General features: G+C 37.0%; 1 protein-coding gene across 5 annotated transcripts; it reads right to left on the reverse strand.

Annotated features, from left to right (window-relative positions):
- Positions 1-918: 918 nt before the first annotated feature.
- Positions 919-16,351, reverse strand: LOC108677585 (RING finger protein 207-like). 5 transcript variants are annotated; one of them, XM_018165828.2, is made up of 7 exons: positions 16,281-16,351; positions 8,448-9,202; positions 7,549-7,874; positions 7,189-7,352; positions 4,359-4,418; positions 3,510-3,675; positions 919-2,836 (listed from the first exon to the last, which is right to left on the reverse strand). In XM_018165828.2, exons 1-7 carry the CDS (start codon positions 16,306-16,308, stop codon positions 2,632-2,634), a joined length of 1,704 nt encoding a protein of 567 aa, XP_018021317.1. In that variant the 5' UTR covers positions 16,309-16,351; the 3' UTR covers positions 919-2,631. The 5 variants fall into 5 exon arrangements, with proteins under 5 accessions (XP_018021317.1, XP_047736484.1, XP_018021320.1 ...); XM_047880528.1 differs by lacking the exon at positions 16,281-16,351 and adding an exon at positions 9,822-9,860; XM_018165831.2 differs by lacking the exon at positions 16,281-16,351 and adding an exon at positions 9,361-9,796 and having other exon boundaries at positions 8,448-9,199.
- Positions 16,352-17,135: the final 784 nt, after the last annotated feature.

Consider the following 17,135-nt stretch of genomic DNA (forward strand, 5'->3'; position numbering starts at 1 on the left):
GGCTTTCTTATCTTATCGAGGGCTTGATGTTTTTCTTTGTTTCCTTTCCTTTGATCTCTTAATTTATAATAACCCAGGATGAATATCTCGTAAATGGCGGATGCAATTTCTGAATAAATTGATCCCTCCCGAGTAAAAGGTAAATTTCTAGTGTACACTTTAAACTGATTCGGGTTTAAACTTTGAATTGACCTAATCACAGAGAAGACAATGACACAATAGCCGTAGGATGTTCTTGAATTACCAGTGCTTTTTGACATACCTTTGACATCGTCCTATTAAGTATTATTTAATAAAGCTCGCTTCTCATCGTGTTCTTCACGTCACTTGCAGAATATATCAAGAAGTATACCAGTGACTGCAGCGGAGGTTCAGCCATCGGGACCTGTTCGCCTGCCTCTTCTGCCAGTAGCTCGAGTTGAACGATTGCACGCTCTGGACCCATTCATTTTGACCATATAGCGCATTGTCAACCATATTGAGATGATCGCTCGACTACAATCCATGACGTCACAGCACACAACCATTTAATGGCAACTACAGTAATTCCTCGCTATACCGCACTTCACCTACCGCGGCTTCTCTTCATCGTAGTTTCCCCAGGAATAATAATGAATGAGCTTCAGCCACCGGGACTTTTTCGCCTGCCTCTTCTGCCATCTCGTCCCTATTGAAGTGACGCTAGTTGTTCTTAGAAACACTTATCCATGGTTGAACTAATAAACCACGCACTCATCAGTGTGACAGTCCATGAAAATTGTTAGTTAGGACAAATTTATCGAGTTGCCGGTCAAGCATTGCAACATTGAGCAAGAAGAGTTATGCATGTGCACAAAATTGATTAATATACCAATTTTTAAACGGTTTTAATTCATCAAAGAAACTAAGGGATTGGATTTCTTTGTATTGGGTGTTTCAATAAATTATTAAATTGGTGAGCTGGAAATGCGACAACCACACCCCAGAATTTGGAATGTTTCTCGCAGGTTCAGCAAGTCCCAGCTGTATAGACTCGTACACAGATGGGTCATCTGAGGTAGAGCATGTAAGGCTTTAGTCAGGCTAGGGCGGTTAACGTACAGGCTCTTCAGGCGCCGTCCCTCGTGTCGTTGCAGGAATCCTGCGTACACAAGAGATCTGCGCTCAACTTAAGGTTTAACTTTATTTTGACGTTCTTTACCTCAACACGAGAAACTGGAATACCAGCTAAGTGCCAAGACACCGCCAGGAATATCTTTAGATAGGAATTCAGTCTACTAATATATTATAAATTTATCGAATTTATTAATTAAATCCATTTTGATCCGCTATCACCGCAAAAATTTAGAAATTATTGAATGACTTATTCAGCTGTACTTGCGACAAGCTGACGTATATGATGGAATTCAAACTATCCATTTTGAAGAGTTTCAAAGGGAAACTTGATTGAATAAAAATGAAAACATGATTACAGTCGGAAAGCGTACTTATAACCGAGAATTATATAAAAAAAGGAACAATAAGCAAAAATATTTGAAAATAAGCAATGGATCACATCGCGTATTGAGAATATTAATAAATGATTGAAACCAAAATATACATTTATCACGAAACATGAACTGGGAGCGATTGAATACGATGATTCTAGGAACAAATGCCTTAGAAACAAACTAAAAGCATCAAGTTGATCAAACATAAATTCCAATATGCAGCAGAATGCTTGACAATAGAAAAAGCGTGTTTTGATCATTTGAAACATGTGAACGTATCCCCCGAAATTCTCAGTTAAAAAAAATAATTCAGGCTGATTCGCGATCCCGTTATGTTGATACCACACATTAAACAATTTATTAACACTTAAAGATTTCTAAAAAACGAAATTTCAGCTGCAAGTTTCACTTTCATAGAGTAAAATCCTGCTAGTAGGCATGTATGAAATATAGTTTTCCCGCGAGAAGTTCTCACTTAATATGATATATTAAGCTTCAATTGAATTTATAAATTTAACAAAAAAATTTCAATTATAACTAGAAGTAGTAGATGGAAAACCGATCTTTATGTAAAGGTATCGTTAGAAAACTTATTTTCAAATGCCATATTGATAGGAACCAAATAATTCTGCTCTCACTTCATCCCATTACGCTTGAAGAGGCATTCCCAGATCCTCTTTGTGCGAATAGAGTTCGTGTCTTCAACACGGCAACAATGAATAAATGAATGAAGTTTTTAATAATTATAATTACCATTCGCGCTCAAATTATGTAGTCCATCTAGTATCTATTTCATAAATCTATTAGAAATGAAGTCCGTTAATACATTGAAGGAATGACATACGCCTTCCTCTGAAAATCCAGACCAGGGATGTTTCTTCACCGCACATGTCATACCAAAACATTAATATGAAACAAAGTCAAATTTATGTTCGCCTTCTTTCTGATGACCTTTCCACACGTTCGGATTGCTTCACATTGTATTGAAAATTTGAGCGAGTTAATCATGGCTGGCATTCTCCGTTCACGCGGTGTGGTGTACAGCAGCAAAATTAATTAAGTATGTCACTATGGTTCGCAGCAGAAATGCAAATTCATGTTCTGTTAAATACTGTAACGTTCCTACTTAAGATTCAGATTTCCCAGCGGTTGACAGAAAACTTTACAAAGATGGAATGCTGAAATGTAAGGCGCAACCAGAGAAATATGCATCCAGCTGTACTTCTTCGGCTTCCTCGATTGAATGATAATTATGATTATTCATTCTCAGTGTGCCAATGCTCGTGTACTGGCACAAATACTTCGCAACTTGCACCGTGACGTCTGCTGATAAGCCGCTGCAATCGTGGATCCAAAGTTCGTGATTCCTGAGGCAAGAAATGTTGTCAAGATTTGAAAAAATTGATGTAGAACTAACAGTTGAATGTGCATCAATAAAAACACACATACAGCTGGTTTAAACGATTTTTTTGTTATTTGCTAAGGTGATATCACATGTATGACAAAATTAGATCAATATTCACTGCAGTGAGCGACAGAGCGCGCATTTTCTCGTCCGCCCGTGACGTGAAGTCACGGACGGACATGACGAGCACAATAACGAATTTTTTTCCATAAATGAGAAAATGCGCCGCTAAACAAGGGCCAATTTGTGCAAAATCGTTCATCACAAAATTGTACAAAAAAATCAGACGTAAAAAACGTTTCAAATAATTTGCACCGAAATGATTTTTTCTTTAACATTTCTTACTTGGCTCAGAGCAAAAGAAGAACTATCATACTGAAATAATAAATTATTTTTCCGTAAACCAGTTGGTATGAAGTGCAAAGACTTACTGCTTACGGTACATTTTTATACTTAATTTCGACGCACATTTTATCGACAGGATTAGCTGCGAGTACAGAGCAAAATATATTTCGGAATATAATATATAAAGAGTGAAAAATATAGGAATATAGTAGAAATTACAACTAGAAGCATGAAATTGTTATCATGCAGCTTCAGAACACATTGCTTCACCAAACATAAGAGTAACTCACCGCTTGCCTTTAGCAGTTCCTGGGAGCAAACGTGTAACCACGCCGCTGCATCTCTTCCAGTCTCCATCTTCCAGTTTCACCAAGTGAAGTCGGTACAGCATGTTAGTCTTCGGCTTCAGGCACCCCCAGATATCCTTCGCCTTGATGCTTTTGTTGATGGCAATATCTGCATGGGCATCATTTAAAGGGATCAGTTCAAAAGGCCAGTTCTTATATCTCTATGAACAAGTCACAAAAAATACTAGAATCTGCGACAGGGCACGGGCTTAATTCTTCGACGCCGATTCATCTATGCAATGTTATGAAAATTTTCCTCAAATGTAGGTTGAATGTCGTACATTTGAATTTTGAAAGTTTTGATAGAAATGTGAAAAATTATTTTATCATTATATATCTCGTAATTTTACTTCAATTCGAATGTAAATGGCACGCAAATGAAAACAATAGCGAGATAGAAAAGTCTCACATACATGCCCCGATTCTTTAAAAAGTATTTGACATTTATCCGCTGTGCCAAAGACTGCGAATAAGTTGGTAATTTAGGAAATTTGACGGATAAGAATCGTTTCTCATTCATATTTCATGGATCGAATTATGTGCATTCTTTTGGAGGTGGGAAGGCAAATGGATACATTTTTTCATGTAGTTATGCTTTCCATTGGTCCTAGAATATCATGTTTTCAAATTTTCCATGTACCATCTGTACATTGAAGAGGCCCAACCGAATCTAAAAGTGGAATACTTGCAAGCAATGAGGGTTGTGAATAATCATTCAATTTTAAAATCTCAGTGAAGCAGAACCTTGAAAACATTTTAAAACATTCATATTGAACACAATTAAGAACGGACCTGCTATGAACAGCTTTCTGCACACCGGAACCGAAGTTCCATCGACCGATGAATGTTCGCCTGGAACAGCAGGCAAATTACTTTCAATTATTACAACCTGTGAGGAGTTCATTGGTTCTCTATTGGGTTCGTCATTGGTTATAACATATCAGGCTGCTTTCAAGAAGTCGACCTCAAACACGGTAGTTTAAGTTGCCAGTCAGTTCGGCTATAGCCAGCGTTCATTCATGCATTGACGAGCGTTCAGTCACTCTGCCAATCAAAATTCTCATTTTGAGACCAGCATTTAGACGAGAGCTAATTCAGCATCGACTTCAGTCACCGTTGAAGCTTCCTGTGTGCTATTTCACTGTCTCTACGTTACATACACTAAATAAATTAATCAAATACATAAATCTTTTAAATTGCTTGAATCAAATGCCAAATCTTTTAGCGAACATAGTATCTTGAACCTACTGTGGAGCCTGATACAGTGTTTATGACCATTTAGTCAAACCTCCCAATATCATTCAACATTTTTTACGTAGTAAGGGAGAAGTTATTTAACTGGAACCCTGCTTCCGCATCCTCCTCATTCAGCTGTGCGAGCTAATGCTTAGCAGTGCAATTTCCCGGTGTCGGGTGTCCGATAGTGATTTTAGAGTTCTAGCTTCCACGACATGTGTGTGTGACCTACGAATTTCAGAATTCTTTCCTGTAAATAGTTAAGCACAGGGCCAAGAGTGGCCCAGTGGTTAAAGTTCAGAGTACCAAGGTTGGCGCAGAGAGGCGCGGGTCCGATCCCAGCTCTGTGCGCCAGTTTCTGGTCAGAATCGGCAAGGAGGCCGGGCGGTTAAGCTCAGCAGAATTGTAGCAGTGAGTTGCGAGTTTGAGCCTGCATCAAGCTGTGAATATTCTGCGATGTTAAGAATCGGCGACAGGCCTACGGCCTAATAAACGCTGAAACCGCTATTATTATTAAAAACCAAGTTTAAATGTCGCCTTCAGCTTCATTGTAATTGTAGATAGATAGGCACCTCGTTTTCTTAATTCTATTCCGCTCGTCTTATAGGATTTTGAAGTGACGACGGAGCTGATGTACGAAATATTTTCTCAGAAAAAGAAATAGTATATTTTCTGACTATTTTCTTTGCCTTTAAATTCTTAGTAGAACATTTTTTTCAATCTCGAGTACTCACCTACCGCTCCGTTAACCGATTTCATAAACTTGAGGATTGTCACCTTCATGGAAGCCAAAATTTCCATCATTATGGTTGCAACAATCATCATTCATTTATATTCTTCAGTTACATATGAAAAGGAACTGTACCCAGCAAATTTTGAGGGCAGGATTAACGTCAGTTATCTATAATCATTAATTTTCTGTATTGCATTCATTGGGAGTCTGCAGATCAACATAATTCAGGACCGATTTTTCTAGTCTCAATACCAATAATCGTCTCGTGATCTTGATATATACTCTGGAATATAATCATTTGGATTCTAGCTGCATTTTATAACTAAGAAATACAATGCCGCGAGAAGCAAATCACATGACGCTTAAACATGAATTAATACCAATTGGTTCTGTCTTTGGATTTCAGATTATGATAGACAATTGGAATTCCTCACCAACTTAAAATTTCAATTCAATTAATTTATTGCACCAATCACTACATATATTACTGAAATGCGAAATGATTACATTCAAGATTTAAGGTGATAAAAGTGTGTGGAAATTTTTTGGTCCTCAAAATGAAAATAAAAACAAAAGAATTATTACATTGTTGCTGGAAGGCATAATAACACTTTTTCACTCAAACCATCTGAATAAATACATAAATTCAAGTGCTTAATGAAATTATTCTTGCCCAATATCATTTCAAAACAGATCTAAAAACCAAATTCCAGGCAAGTCTAATTTAGACTCAATATGCTGCCAAGATATATCAGCCAGTAACCCAACATTAAACAAAGTTTCACTCTGTAATACTGTTTGGTGTGTGGGGCTCTTCATGGCATTTTGTTGAGATCTAATTGATTCTGTTACTTCCTATAGCTTTATTTATTGTTGAATTAATCCTTATCATTATTCAGTTAGAAACAAAAATCGTTCAGATAAGCTACCCTTATAAATATCCATTGACTTTATGGTTAGGTGGCTCTTACTTAACCTTCAATAGTATAAGCTTGTATTTTTCAGTTAGAATTTAATTTCAACATTTTGGCTGTTAACTATTTATTGAAGTTTTAGCACAATAGATTATAATTACAGCATGCCATAAAAGGATTCTAATGTTACTGCGGTAAAATTTATTTGTACATTTATATTTTTCAGCAGCCTGTTGAGCTTTTGAGCTATTGCCTGCCTGTGCTTCTCACTCCCAAACTCAAAATCTGCTCCCTAGAAATTCCATTCAATTTCACTAAAACTTACAGTAAATTATCTAAACAAAAATTATCATTATTTATTTGTATTCTAGGTATGTCACATGTCTACGAATACAAATAAACATAATTTACACATTTTACATCTTTTATTCACATCATTATTAGACCAATTCAGCAGTTGAGAAAGCAAAAATATAGAACAAACAATATAGGTACCTATACCAACAGAATCCTGTTCTATCAGTTATGTAAATTGAATTTGTTTAGGTGTACGACTGCAAATTTAAGGAAATATGAACATTTTAAATAACACTTCTGATTGAATAACATGATGGTCTATAGAATTGCAGTTTTAAATAGTATAAATCAATGATTTTTTATTGAATTTAGTTGCATAGTCCCGGAAACTGATAACTATGCATTTAAATATAGATGCTATTCACTCTGCCATTGAACCTACCGGGCTTAATGTTCCCAGCACCGCAGTTGTCATTCAAGATCTTGTTGACATCAGCCACGTCAGCTCCAGACTGGAGATGCAGCCCAAGCTTCAGCAGTCCAACAACACCGAACTTGGCCCACGCGGCGTGTGTAAGGTGACCGTAGAACGATGCTAGGTGCGCCCTGTGAGAAATTTGAGTTATTTTGATTTAATGTACAGGGCATTTCATTAGGTTGCATCAATAGCAAGAGATGTTGAAAAAGTTATGGCATTCATCTGCCAGCCATTTTACTTCACTTAAGGACTGAGTCATCAGATGCACAATATAAACAATATCTGATAGAATTTAATTTGGAAATAAACTGGTTTTACACATACCCAAAGTTTTTGCACAAAAAATGTTTCAGTCTGAGGGAATCATTTGCACTGCTGCTGTTGCCATTGAAAAAAGAATCCAAGAGCCGGAGGTGTATAGCAGTGCGACCATTCATCAAGTATAAGAGAAGATCTTGCAGGCTAATGATGGGGTCTTCCACAGAGGATACCACTGTAACTGTGGCCTTTGCACCTGCTGGAATAGTTGGCTGTGCTCGCACAATTTTCTTGCTCATTCTTTCTCCTTTAATGACAACATTTTCTGTCAATGTCTGGAGTTCTTCCGGCAGCAGGCGTCGCTTCTCAGCTTCCAGATCTTTATATAATGACTATAAAATATTTAAAACCATTATTAGTCATGAAGAACAACAGTAAAACTCTACTTCAAAAAAACCAATTGGCTTCAAATGCTGGATGTCAGGCAAGAGCCTAAGATACAATGGCATGTGAGAAATGTTCATCCAAGGACAAGGGCTACATGCTAGACAAACAAAAAATCTCTTGGGCTATTTTTAGTAGTGTTCTCGAAATTGTAAGGAATCAAAACAAAAGTATCACATAGTTTTCATTGATTTTTGTTGTTATTTACTCAGCAGTGCAGGACCCCGCACTTGAATTATATCCACAAGAAAAATTAAGCACAAGATCATAAAACAACTTAAACATAGAGTGTCATGTGAATAAAAAAAATAAAAAGAGTACAAATTTGTGATATAAATTCAAGCTAACTTCTCAACGTGCAAATTTTGAAGCTTTTATGATCTATTTGACAGCTCTCATCCTATTGTAGCTGAACTTTAAAATGACACCAAATCCAATTTAATGATTTGAATCAAGAAACATAAATGCTAACAAGAGTACCTACAGGTTTTTTACTAAAATGTCAATAAATTAATAATTACCTGAAGTTCTCCACCAAGGTCCTCAAATTTCATCAATATCAATTGCCATTCTGATGAAAGACTTGCTTTTCCCACATCACAGCTTGACATTATTTTCAAGAAGGCATCAAATTTTGCTTTCAATCCTGCCTCACTCGTGTTTTCTACATGCTCCATACAAGCTGACAAATTCTTTTCTTGAGCCAGGAGGTGTTTTTTCCATGACAATAGCTTAGTCTCAATCTCTTTCATTGACTCAATCAATTCAAGTCCTTCATTGCATACGCTGACTGAATTTTTCAGGCCTTCTTTAAACTTCTTCCCCAGGTTTCCATTAAAGGATTTCTTTATTTGTTTCATGTCAATTTCTTGACCAACAACATTTTCAAAGGCAACCTGTCCATGAGCATAATGCATCTCAGAAATGCACTTCTTGCAGGTGGCAACTTGACACTTGCAGCACCAGTGTTCTATGGTGCATGAGTGCAACAAGCACATGTTATAGTCGGATTTATAGTCAGTATCATCACCAGAAGATTTAGGTGCCGTTTTTGCACCAGGTATTAGCATGTAGGAAATTGGTAGCTCATTTGATTCGCCCCGCCATTCTTCTCTGCATGATGGGCAAAGTTTTTTGCCCGCAGCCTCGATGTCCTTAAGGCAGGCTAGGCAATAAGTATGACCACACTGCAAGACTAGAGGCTTGTGATTGGTACTATTGAATGTGTTCAGACACACGTTGCAGAGAGCTTGTACATTCATTCTGCCAAGCCCTTCTGAAAAAAATGTTTCTCAAATTAAAAAAAGAGGAGTGCAAAGTGGAGGGAGTTAATTCCAATCCACATCCAATTTACTATCCCATACTTCAATTTAATAGTTATCAACCAGGCAAACAATGTTGAAATAATGTTTAATCACTGTTGATTCAACTTACATTGAATTCAATATCATTTGTCAGGTGGGTATTATCTATTAGAATCAGGCAGCAACACTTCTCAAGTTTGTAACATAAGAAACAAATAAAAAATTTTCCTGCACAACAATATTAATTTTAAAAGATGAATACCATCATACATGATCATTTCAATTCTAGAGCAATCAAATTCTGTACAGAACCAGTTGTGAGAAATATTTTGGAATAATTTGGGAAATGATCTTATGTGCATTTTAGAAGAGCAGTAGTTAAAATGAGAAAGGGCTGAACCCAAATTTATTGTTTAAATTATTTAGTTGTTTGCTTTATAGATGAACCATAAATTTTAGAGCAATAAAAAGGCTTAAAAGTTTTACATTATTATCTACAAAAACATTTTGGAGGCCTGATTTATTGAGGATTCTGCAAATTAAAAATAATGGTAGAATGAATTAGATGATTTAAGAGGAATTAAAACCTACCATGTCAAGAAAGATCTAGGTGGGATTAAATATTCCTTGTGAACATGTTAAAATCTGGGACATATATAAAATCAAGACATAGGTAATTTATTTATTAATTATTTATTTATTTTATTAGTTTAATTATTAATAGCTATTAATTAATTATTAGGACAAGATCTGACTCATGTCAGGTATACAGGCTACCAGACTCAGACCCATTGACCTGCCAGTGCACTCATAGAAATAAGTGGCTCATATCCTCCTAATAATTACTGTTAATTAATATAATTACTAATAATTAATTACCTACTACACTACAATTAATTACTACTAATAATTAATCACTACATTCTGCACATAGCATAGCAAATACGCTCCTTTGACAGACCAAACAACAAAACTGAGTCAGGTTGACCCATTTGAATAATGCATTGCTTATTTCTCCCATATACAGGATATTCAATGGATACAACACACAGCTGCTGCTTGTGTGGACAATACAACACACAGCTGCTGCTTGTGTGGACAATACAACACACAGCACTACAAACATCATTCACACATCACATTCAAAACATCTTTAATAAATTAAAATTACTCCATTATAACTGCATTTTGATCAGTTAACATCGTCTGAAGAATATCGTTTAATTCTGATAATTCGAATCAATAAGTTCTATGGCCATTAACCACCTGTGTTTAAACAAGCTTATTCTGCCATCTAAAACTACATATATGAACAGGTGCACGTATCAAAAACTGATATATTGATTTTAAAACGTCTCTATTAGCAAACTTTTCTAGATACCTCCAAGAAATTTGAGTTTTTTATGGTGCTAAATTTTATTTAATAATGTTAACACACATTAATATGTTGACTTCAAAGTGGTACATGTGTACCGCAAGGTGCATACAAGGTACCTATATTTAAAATTTATATTCAATAAAATATTTCAATGCAAACATGGGAACAGATAAAGCCAATAATTAGATCAGAAAGAAGGGACTAAGGATTGACATTGGAATCTACTATAAGTGTAAGGATTAACACTGGAATCCAGCATTAGAGATTAACATTGGAATCTTCTGAATAAACTTATTATAGTTGTCCCTCATCTACAACTGCATCAAAAGTAGGTCCATCAATCTCTCCATGATCATCAGTATAATTTTCCAGGACTTGTATACAACAGGTTTAGCATTGTAGTGGTTCGATAAACTGGGGTTCCACAAAACCTATGTGGATATGAGCCCCCTCACCCTGAGAGACTATCCTGCTCAAGATGATTAGACTGAGTTTGGGACAATGAAAAACAGGTGAATACAAACACCCATATACTTAAGACTAAGAACCTAAACAATGACAGTAGAGGAACATCCTCAGACAGCAAAGCATATTTTTCAATAGATAATCTAAGCCACCCTAGGGGATAAAGCCCTTGTAACAAATTTATGGTAGTACGCTAGTACCTGAATTCGAGATTACTATTACAACATTAGCAAGCTGTTACACCACCTGAAAATTAAAAAAAAAAACACATCCTAGCCTACCACATACGGATCGATAAATAATCATAGTCAGTAAGCAGCATAACCTGGGCTTGATAGACATGGACAAAGGGAGAAATCTGGTTAACAAAACAGCGAGTATTAGCTTGATTTAGCTGAACAGTGTGAGTATTGGCTGAAAGGCTGAAAACAGTGAGTATTGGCTGAAAGGCTGAAAACAGTGAGTATTGGCTGAAAGGCTGAAAACAGTGAGCATTGGCTGAAAGAGTACCGTAACCTTGCATATTCTATCATCTCCTAAAGTTGATAACTAGCAAACATGTAAATGCATAGAGCGGGCAGACACAGAGGATCAAAAATGACGCAAATCTGGAAATCAAGCCCACACTTTTATTATTATGAATTCAATAGTGTCAAATCACAACAAATATTGAGTAATGCACATAATATTGCACATGATAATGTCAATACAGTTCAGAACATGATTCAACACCACTACCCTAAGATTCAACTGGCAGCTATTTCATCAACTTTTTCTTTAATGTTCAGTTCATGCGTGTCTAGCTCCTGTTGCTTTGTTTTCAAAGATCGCCTCATGGCGTTGAACTTTGCGATGATTTTCAAATCCCTCTTCCTCTCCATTGCTTCTGCATATTCATCTGCTGCTTGCTCAAGCGCCTTGATGCCCTCCTCCGTATGGCTTTTCTTCTTCTTTAGTTCATCTAGCTCATCCAACAGAGCCTTCCTCTTCTGGGTTTTCTGGGCTTCTGCATTCTGCTCTTTCTCTTCTGCCAAATAAGTATTGTAGGCTGTTTTGGCACTACCAGCTGCAAGCAGCATCTTCTTGGTGATGGTCATCTTGTCCAGGCCACCAACATGGATGCAGGAGGATGTTGGCCTAGCGATGAAGATGCAGGTGCACCAGTGCTGAAGCTGCACATGCACCAGTGTCCAGTGCTGAAGAAGCTGCACATGCACCAGTGATATCTCAGGCACACGCACACGTGAATGACTTACAGTCTCCTCCCCATGGGTAACATAGACACAAGTTTGAGCTGTCTGAGTTGTCGTACATGGAGATGGCTCTGCTTGAGCTTGAGGCCAGAAATTCAGTCTTTTCATTCTCATAATTTAAAAAAATGGATTCGAGTTCACAATTGCGCGTCTGAAGACTGCATTTGATAGGAAACAATCTATATTAATGCCTGGTAAAATAATCGCAGTGTATGTAAAACAGAAGACACCTAAAAAATACTTAACAAAATTAAGGGCAGATATCATTTGCACCCAAGGTTGTAGACTTGTAGTGTGACACAACCCGTGGCAATTAGGGTTAACATACACAGCACACAAAAATACTTCCCTTTTTATTTATTTGCAAATTCCTGTATTTTTCATAATCTGAAAGGAAATTCCAGTACCTACTTTTTAGGCCTGAAAAATGAAAAATTAAATTCCAGGACATTCCAGATTTTCCATGATTGGTACGCACCCTGAATATAGTACAGTAGGTATATATTAGTAATTTATTATTATAATTATTTATTATTATAATTATTTAGAATTTATTATTATCTTTACTTAAAATTTATTTTATTATGATTTACCTATCAATTTCACATTATTTATTTTTACAAAAAAACAGAGAGTTTTTTAGACTCTCCTTCGAGTTCAATTTCCGAGTCCTATAAGCTATAACTATAAAGTATAGCAGGCAGCAGGAGCAGCTAAGTATCTTGGATAGCCCATCTTAGTAGCATTTTCATATTTAAAAGTTAAAATATTTGTTTAAATCTAGAGTAAATGAGGAAATTCAAAATGAAATGATTCTAAAAAATCACTGGTTTGCCACTATGCCTGTTATATAATGAATGCATCAATGAATTACGAACCCACAACCCACCTGCTGCCCTGCATCATGCAGGTCGCAGGATACATTCACTCATCATGCACTTAGGTATTCATTGTTTATTCATTCATTTTTTTATTTGTCATTCATTCATTTTATGCATAAATTACTCATCAAACTGGAATTTATTCTGTTCAATTGACAATTCTGCCTTTTGGTGAATTTAAACCATTCATATCAATCAGTCACAGCCTCACAGCCTCACAGGCTCACAGACACAGCTGTTTCTCTCACCCACAACACAGGCCACAGGGCCCATTACCCAACCCACGGTCCCACCTGCAGTCAAAGTCTCAAACAAAATGTTTTATTTTAGTTAGAATAGATAGGCTACCTAGCCTGGCTACAAGAGCTTATATAATAATGATACTAAAATCTTTGAAATTGGCTCATTATCGACGCTCATAGCATGTAAATTTTGGAGACATAATTGGTCCTTGGCAAGTTGGCCATGGCAATGTTAAATTTAGGGTTTTAGGCTAGGTTACTTAACTTAGGTGCCCTCCTAAATTGGATTAGGTACAAATAAAACTCCACGCAGATGCAGTGACCCAATTATAGCGCATCAATTTTATAGTAGAATGAAATATTTTGCCTGATATTTAGAAATAAATGAATAAAATGATTTTTACGGAGAATTACAATACTACACGTTCATAGAAATACACATACATACTAAATGCTGCCTCCTCCAATTGCAGATCCAGAGAGAGAGTCCGAGAGTGGCTGTGTTAGTCAGAGTCTGCGAAGAGTTACAGTCTCTCAGGACAGAGACTCAGACTCAGAGAGGCTGAGAGAGCCGCCGCCGCGCAGTGAATTGAACGAAACGAACCTCGGGTGCGTAACGAGTTTTGAACGGCCTTGTAACGAGTTTTAAACGGTTATTCTGAACCATGGTTGAACTATAACTATACTAGTTCAACCCTGATTCTGAACAATGGTTAAACTAATTTACTTCAAGGCTGCAACTCGCTCCTTATTCATCAAGTTGCAATATTTGCTGCTTACGAAAAGCGTTATTTTATCACGATGATAACTTTTCTTTGAAATTGAAGATTTTGCAATTAAATCCTATAGACAAGCAAAATCAATCAGAAAACTAAAATTCACATTTAAGATAAAACCTAAATTGACAAAAGAAAAAATTAAATAAACATGAGGAGACAGGCCTATCCATTTACAATTTCAAGAGGATATGAGCTGAAGACGACATTTAAACACTGGATCACCATTCGACGACACTCTTCAAACTCGCCAGTGAAATCGCCTACAGACTCAAACTATGGTTGAACCAGTATAGTTCAACCATGTTCAAACTCATCTGGGAAACTGTCCCAATCATAACTCATTCAATTATGAACGGATCTGCTTCAAATTCAGAATATAACTAGTTATTACCAATGGGGCATGAAAGGAATTATTACAATTTTCTACGTCATTTTGTTGTTGATTAAAATATGAAAGAACTCAGCTTTCGCGTAACTGTCTCATTTATAACTCCTTCAAGTACGAACGGATCTGTTTCAAATTCAGGATATAACTAGTTATTACCAAAGCGGCGCCGGAGCCAGTTAAAGCACATCCACTCTGAGACGGCGTCCATGCAGACAGACAGACATTCGGTCTGACACCGTGACGGTGTCAGCAACAACGAAACGTCACAAAATGTTGCCATATTTATTTAAAAGCCTTTAGAATGGAAACCTACCAATTCCCTATATTCCGTCACTGTGTGTGGCAATATTCGACACTTGGTGAGTCGTATTCCATCAGCACTTCAAATTTAACTGATACGTAATGCCGTCATCCACATGTTTGAATTCCGTTCGCTGTGTGACCTGTATTGGAATACAACACGGCTTTGAATTAGAACACTAATGAATATTGAACACTACTTAATTATGCTTTTAATTAACAACTATTAGGCTTTTAATTAAGCAAATTTTAATTTTTGTACACAGCTTGGAACGATCTGTGTGTGTCCAATTCAAGTGGTGACGGAATTAGTTTTCATGTGTCTAAATCCATTTCTCAACTTAATCATCTATTAATTTATTTACCACTTGAAATCAGCGAATACAAGTATACTTAAAGGATTCCTAATCTATTCACAGACGTATTTAAAAGTCTCAAACCATAATATTCTTCCTATACAAACAGTTATTCACTATTTGGTAGAGCATGGTCAACTGTCAAATTTGACACATTTTTCGATGATCTCACCAGGTGGCATGCATTGTCTCTCATTGGAACTCAATATTTTCCCACTAGATGGCCAAGACCTAGTGTTTTGGCATTAGTTTGACGCGCAAATGTATGATGTCACCATTTCAACCATCAACGAACGCATGGAACTAAAACAAAGCTTAATATAAGGGAAAAACTAGAGAGGTGACGGAATTACCCACGATGATGGAATATACCGCATTTACCCTTCTTTGTTTACCCACAATTTCAACTAATTTCTTATGTATGATAATGCTGGTATCCAAGATGCTTCTCTGGTCTACTTATAGGACTCAAAAATGAACTTGAGGGAGAGTCTAAAAAACTCTCTGCTTTGCCACTATGCTTTACTTGTCTACTTATAGGACTCAAAAATGAACTTGAGGGAGAGTCTAAAAAAGTCTCTGCTTTGCCACTATGCCAAACGGTAATGCGTCATCATCTTACTTGCTCCGCAAGTCGTTAACCCCGCGTCACTGTTTCCCTACCTTACTATCCCCAGCATCTTCTTCCCCCCACACTTACCCCGACTCTCCACCATTATCGCATGGCTAACTGGAGGCTTTTCTCGCAGACCTTTGATGCTTATCCAACTTAGGTTAGGTTAGGTTAGGTCAGGTTAGATTACAAGTCGTATAGATCCTCTTTTCATAGCGTAATGCAGTCAAGTGAGCAGAAACTAAGAAAAGCCGTCCAGCAGTCGATGAAAGGAAGGCAGGGAGACGGGGTAAGCGTGGAGGTAGAGTTATGCCGGGGGAAATCAGCTGCGATGAACGGTCGGGCTGGAGTGCTGGCTATGTATCAACAGCGGTATGGTGAAGGGAGTTGCTTACCGATAGTCGTGAGGAGGTTTGACGGCATGGGAGAGAGCTCTTAGTCGGTTTTCAATACGGCGTAGAGCGATTGTATTGGTGGCTTACTTCTCATTAGCTTGCTGGTTAATTTCCATGAAGGGGATTTGTACCTTTGGCTTTTAACATATAATCTGTTAGTCTACTCTGCCCTTTAGCAGGCTTACGCACGGAAAGGAGGATGAAAGATATGCTGGTCTTGGGCAATGCTGGCCTCTGGCATGCATCCCACATCCACAGACCACAATTAGGCTAGGTACCACATCAACTTCCCAAACATCTTAAACTAATAGGCCTATAACACGAAGATTTCCAAGTTGAGTAACATTTTCAATAGTAACTAATAACCATCAAGTTATGAGCCTGATTGAGCCATATATTTATCAATGACTAATTTGTCAAATGCCGGGCGTGGAAAAGTGTGAAGTTGTGAAATATGAATTCATGACATGCAAAATACCAATTTATTTTCCAAGTCTTCTGACAGACTGACATTAGAAGCTAGAAAGCAACTGCGTTAATAAATTTGTACTGTAATGGACTGAATGGTCAATGGAGTTCGGACATGAATGATTACTTCATCATTGTAATAGAATAATTCGACTGACGACATGTGTTAACTTGGCAAGTTCAAAACTTTCATCCACACTTTTTAGCAGCTGATCCCCAGCATTCTCGAAAGAAATTTGTGGTCCGGAATTTTGCGTTGCAACAAAAAATGCTTACGAGTGAGGAACTTTGATCTTTAACTCATAAATTTAGTTTTTTTCCCTTCATTAACAGATCATCTTTTTAGACTATGAAGCACATAGGATCGGAATCATGCATCGGAGTACA

The sequence above is a fragment of the Hyalella azteca genome, unplaced genomic scaffold (genome assembly GCF_000764305.2).
Source record: "Hyalella azteca isolate HAZT.00-mixed unplaced genomic scaffold, Hazt_2.0.2 contig5529, whole genome shotgun sequence".
Lineage (NCBI taxonomy): Eukaryota > Metazoa > Arthropoda > Malacostraca > Amphipoda > Hyalellidae > Hyalella > Hyalella azteca.

Excerpts from the sequence above, each read along its gene's own strand:
- LOC108677585 (XM_018165828.2), bottom strand. The coding sequence starts at position 16,308 with ATGCCGTCAAACCTCCTCACGACTATCG. Across the intron at positions 7,875-8,447 it reads ACCTTGGTGGAGAACTTCAG|TCATTATATAAAGATCTGGA; the intron begins GTAATTATTAAT and ends AATATTTTATAG. Across the intron at positions 3,676-4,358 it reads CAGAAAGCTGTTCATAGCAG|ATATTGCCATCAACAAAAGC; the intron begins GTCCGTTCTTAA and ends ATGCCCATGCAG.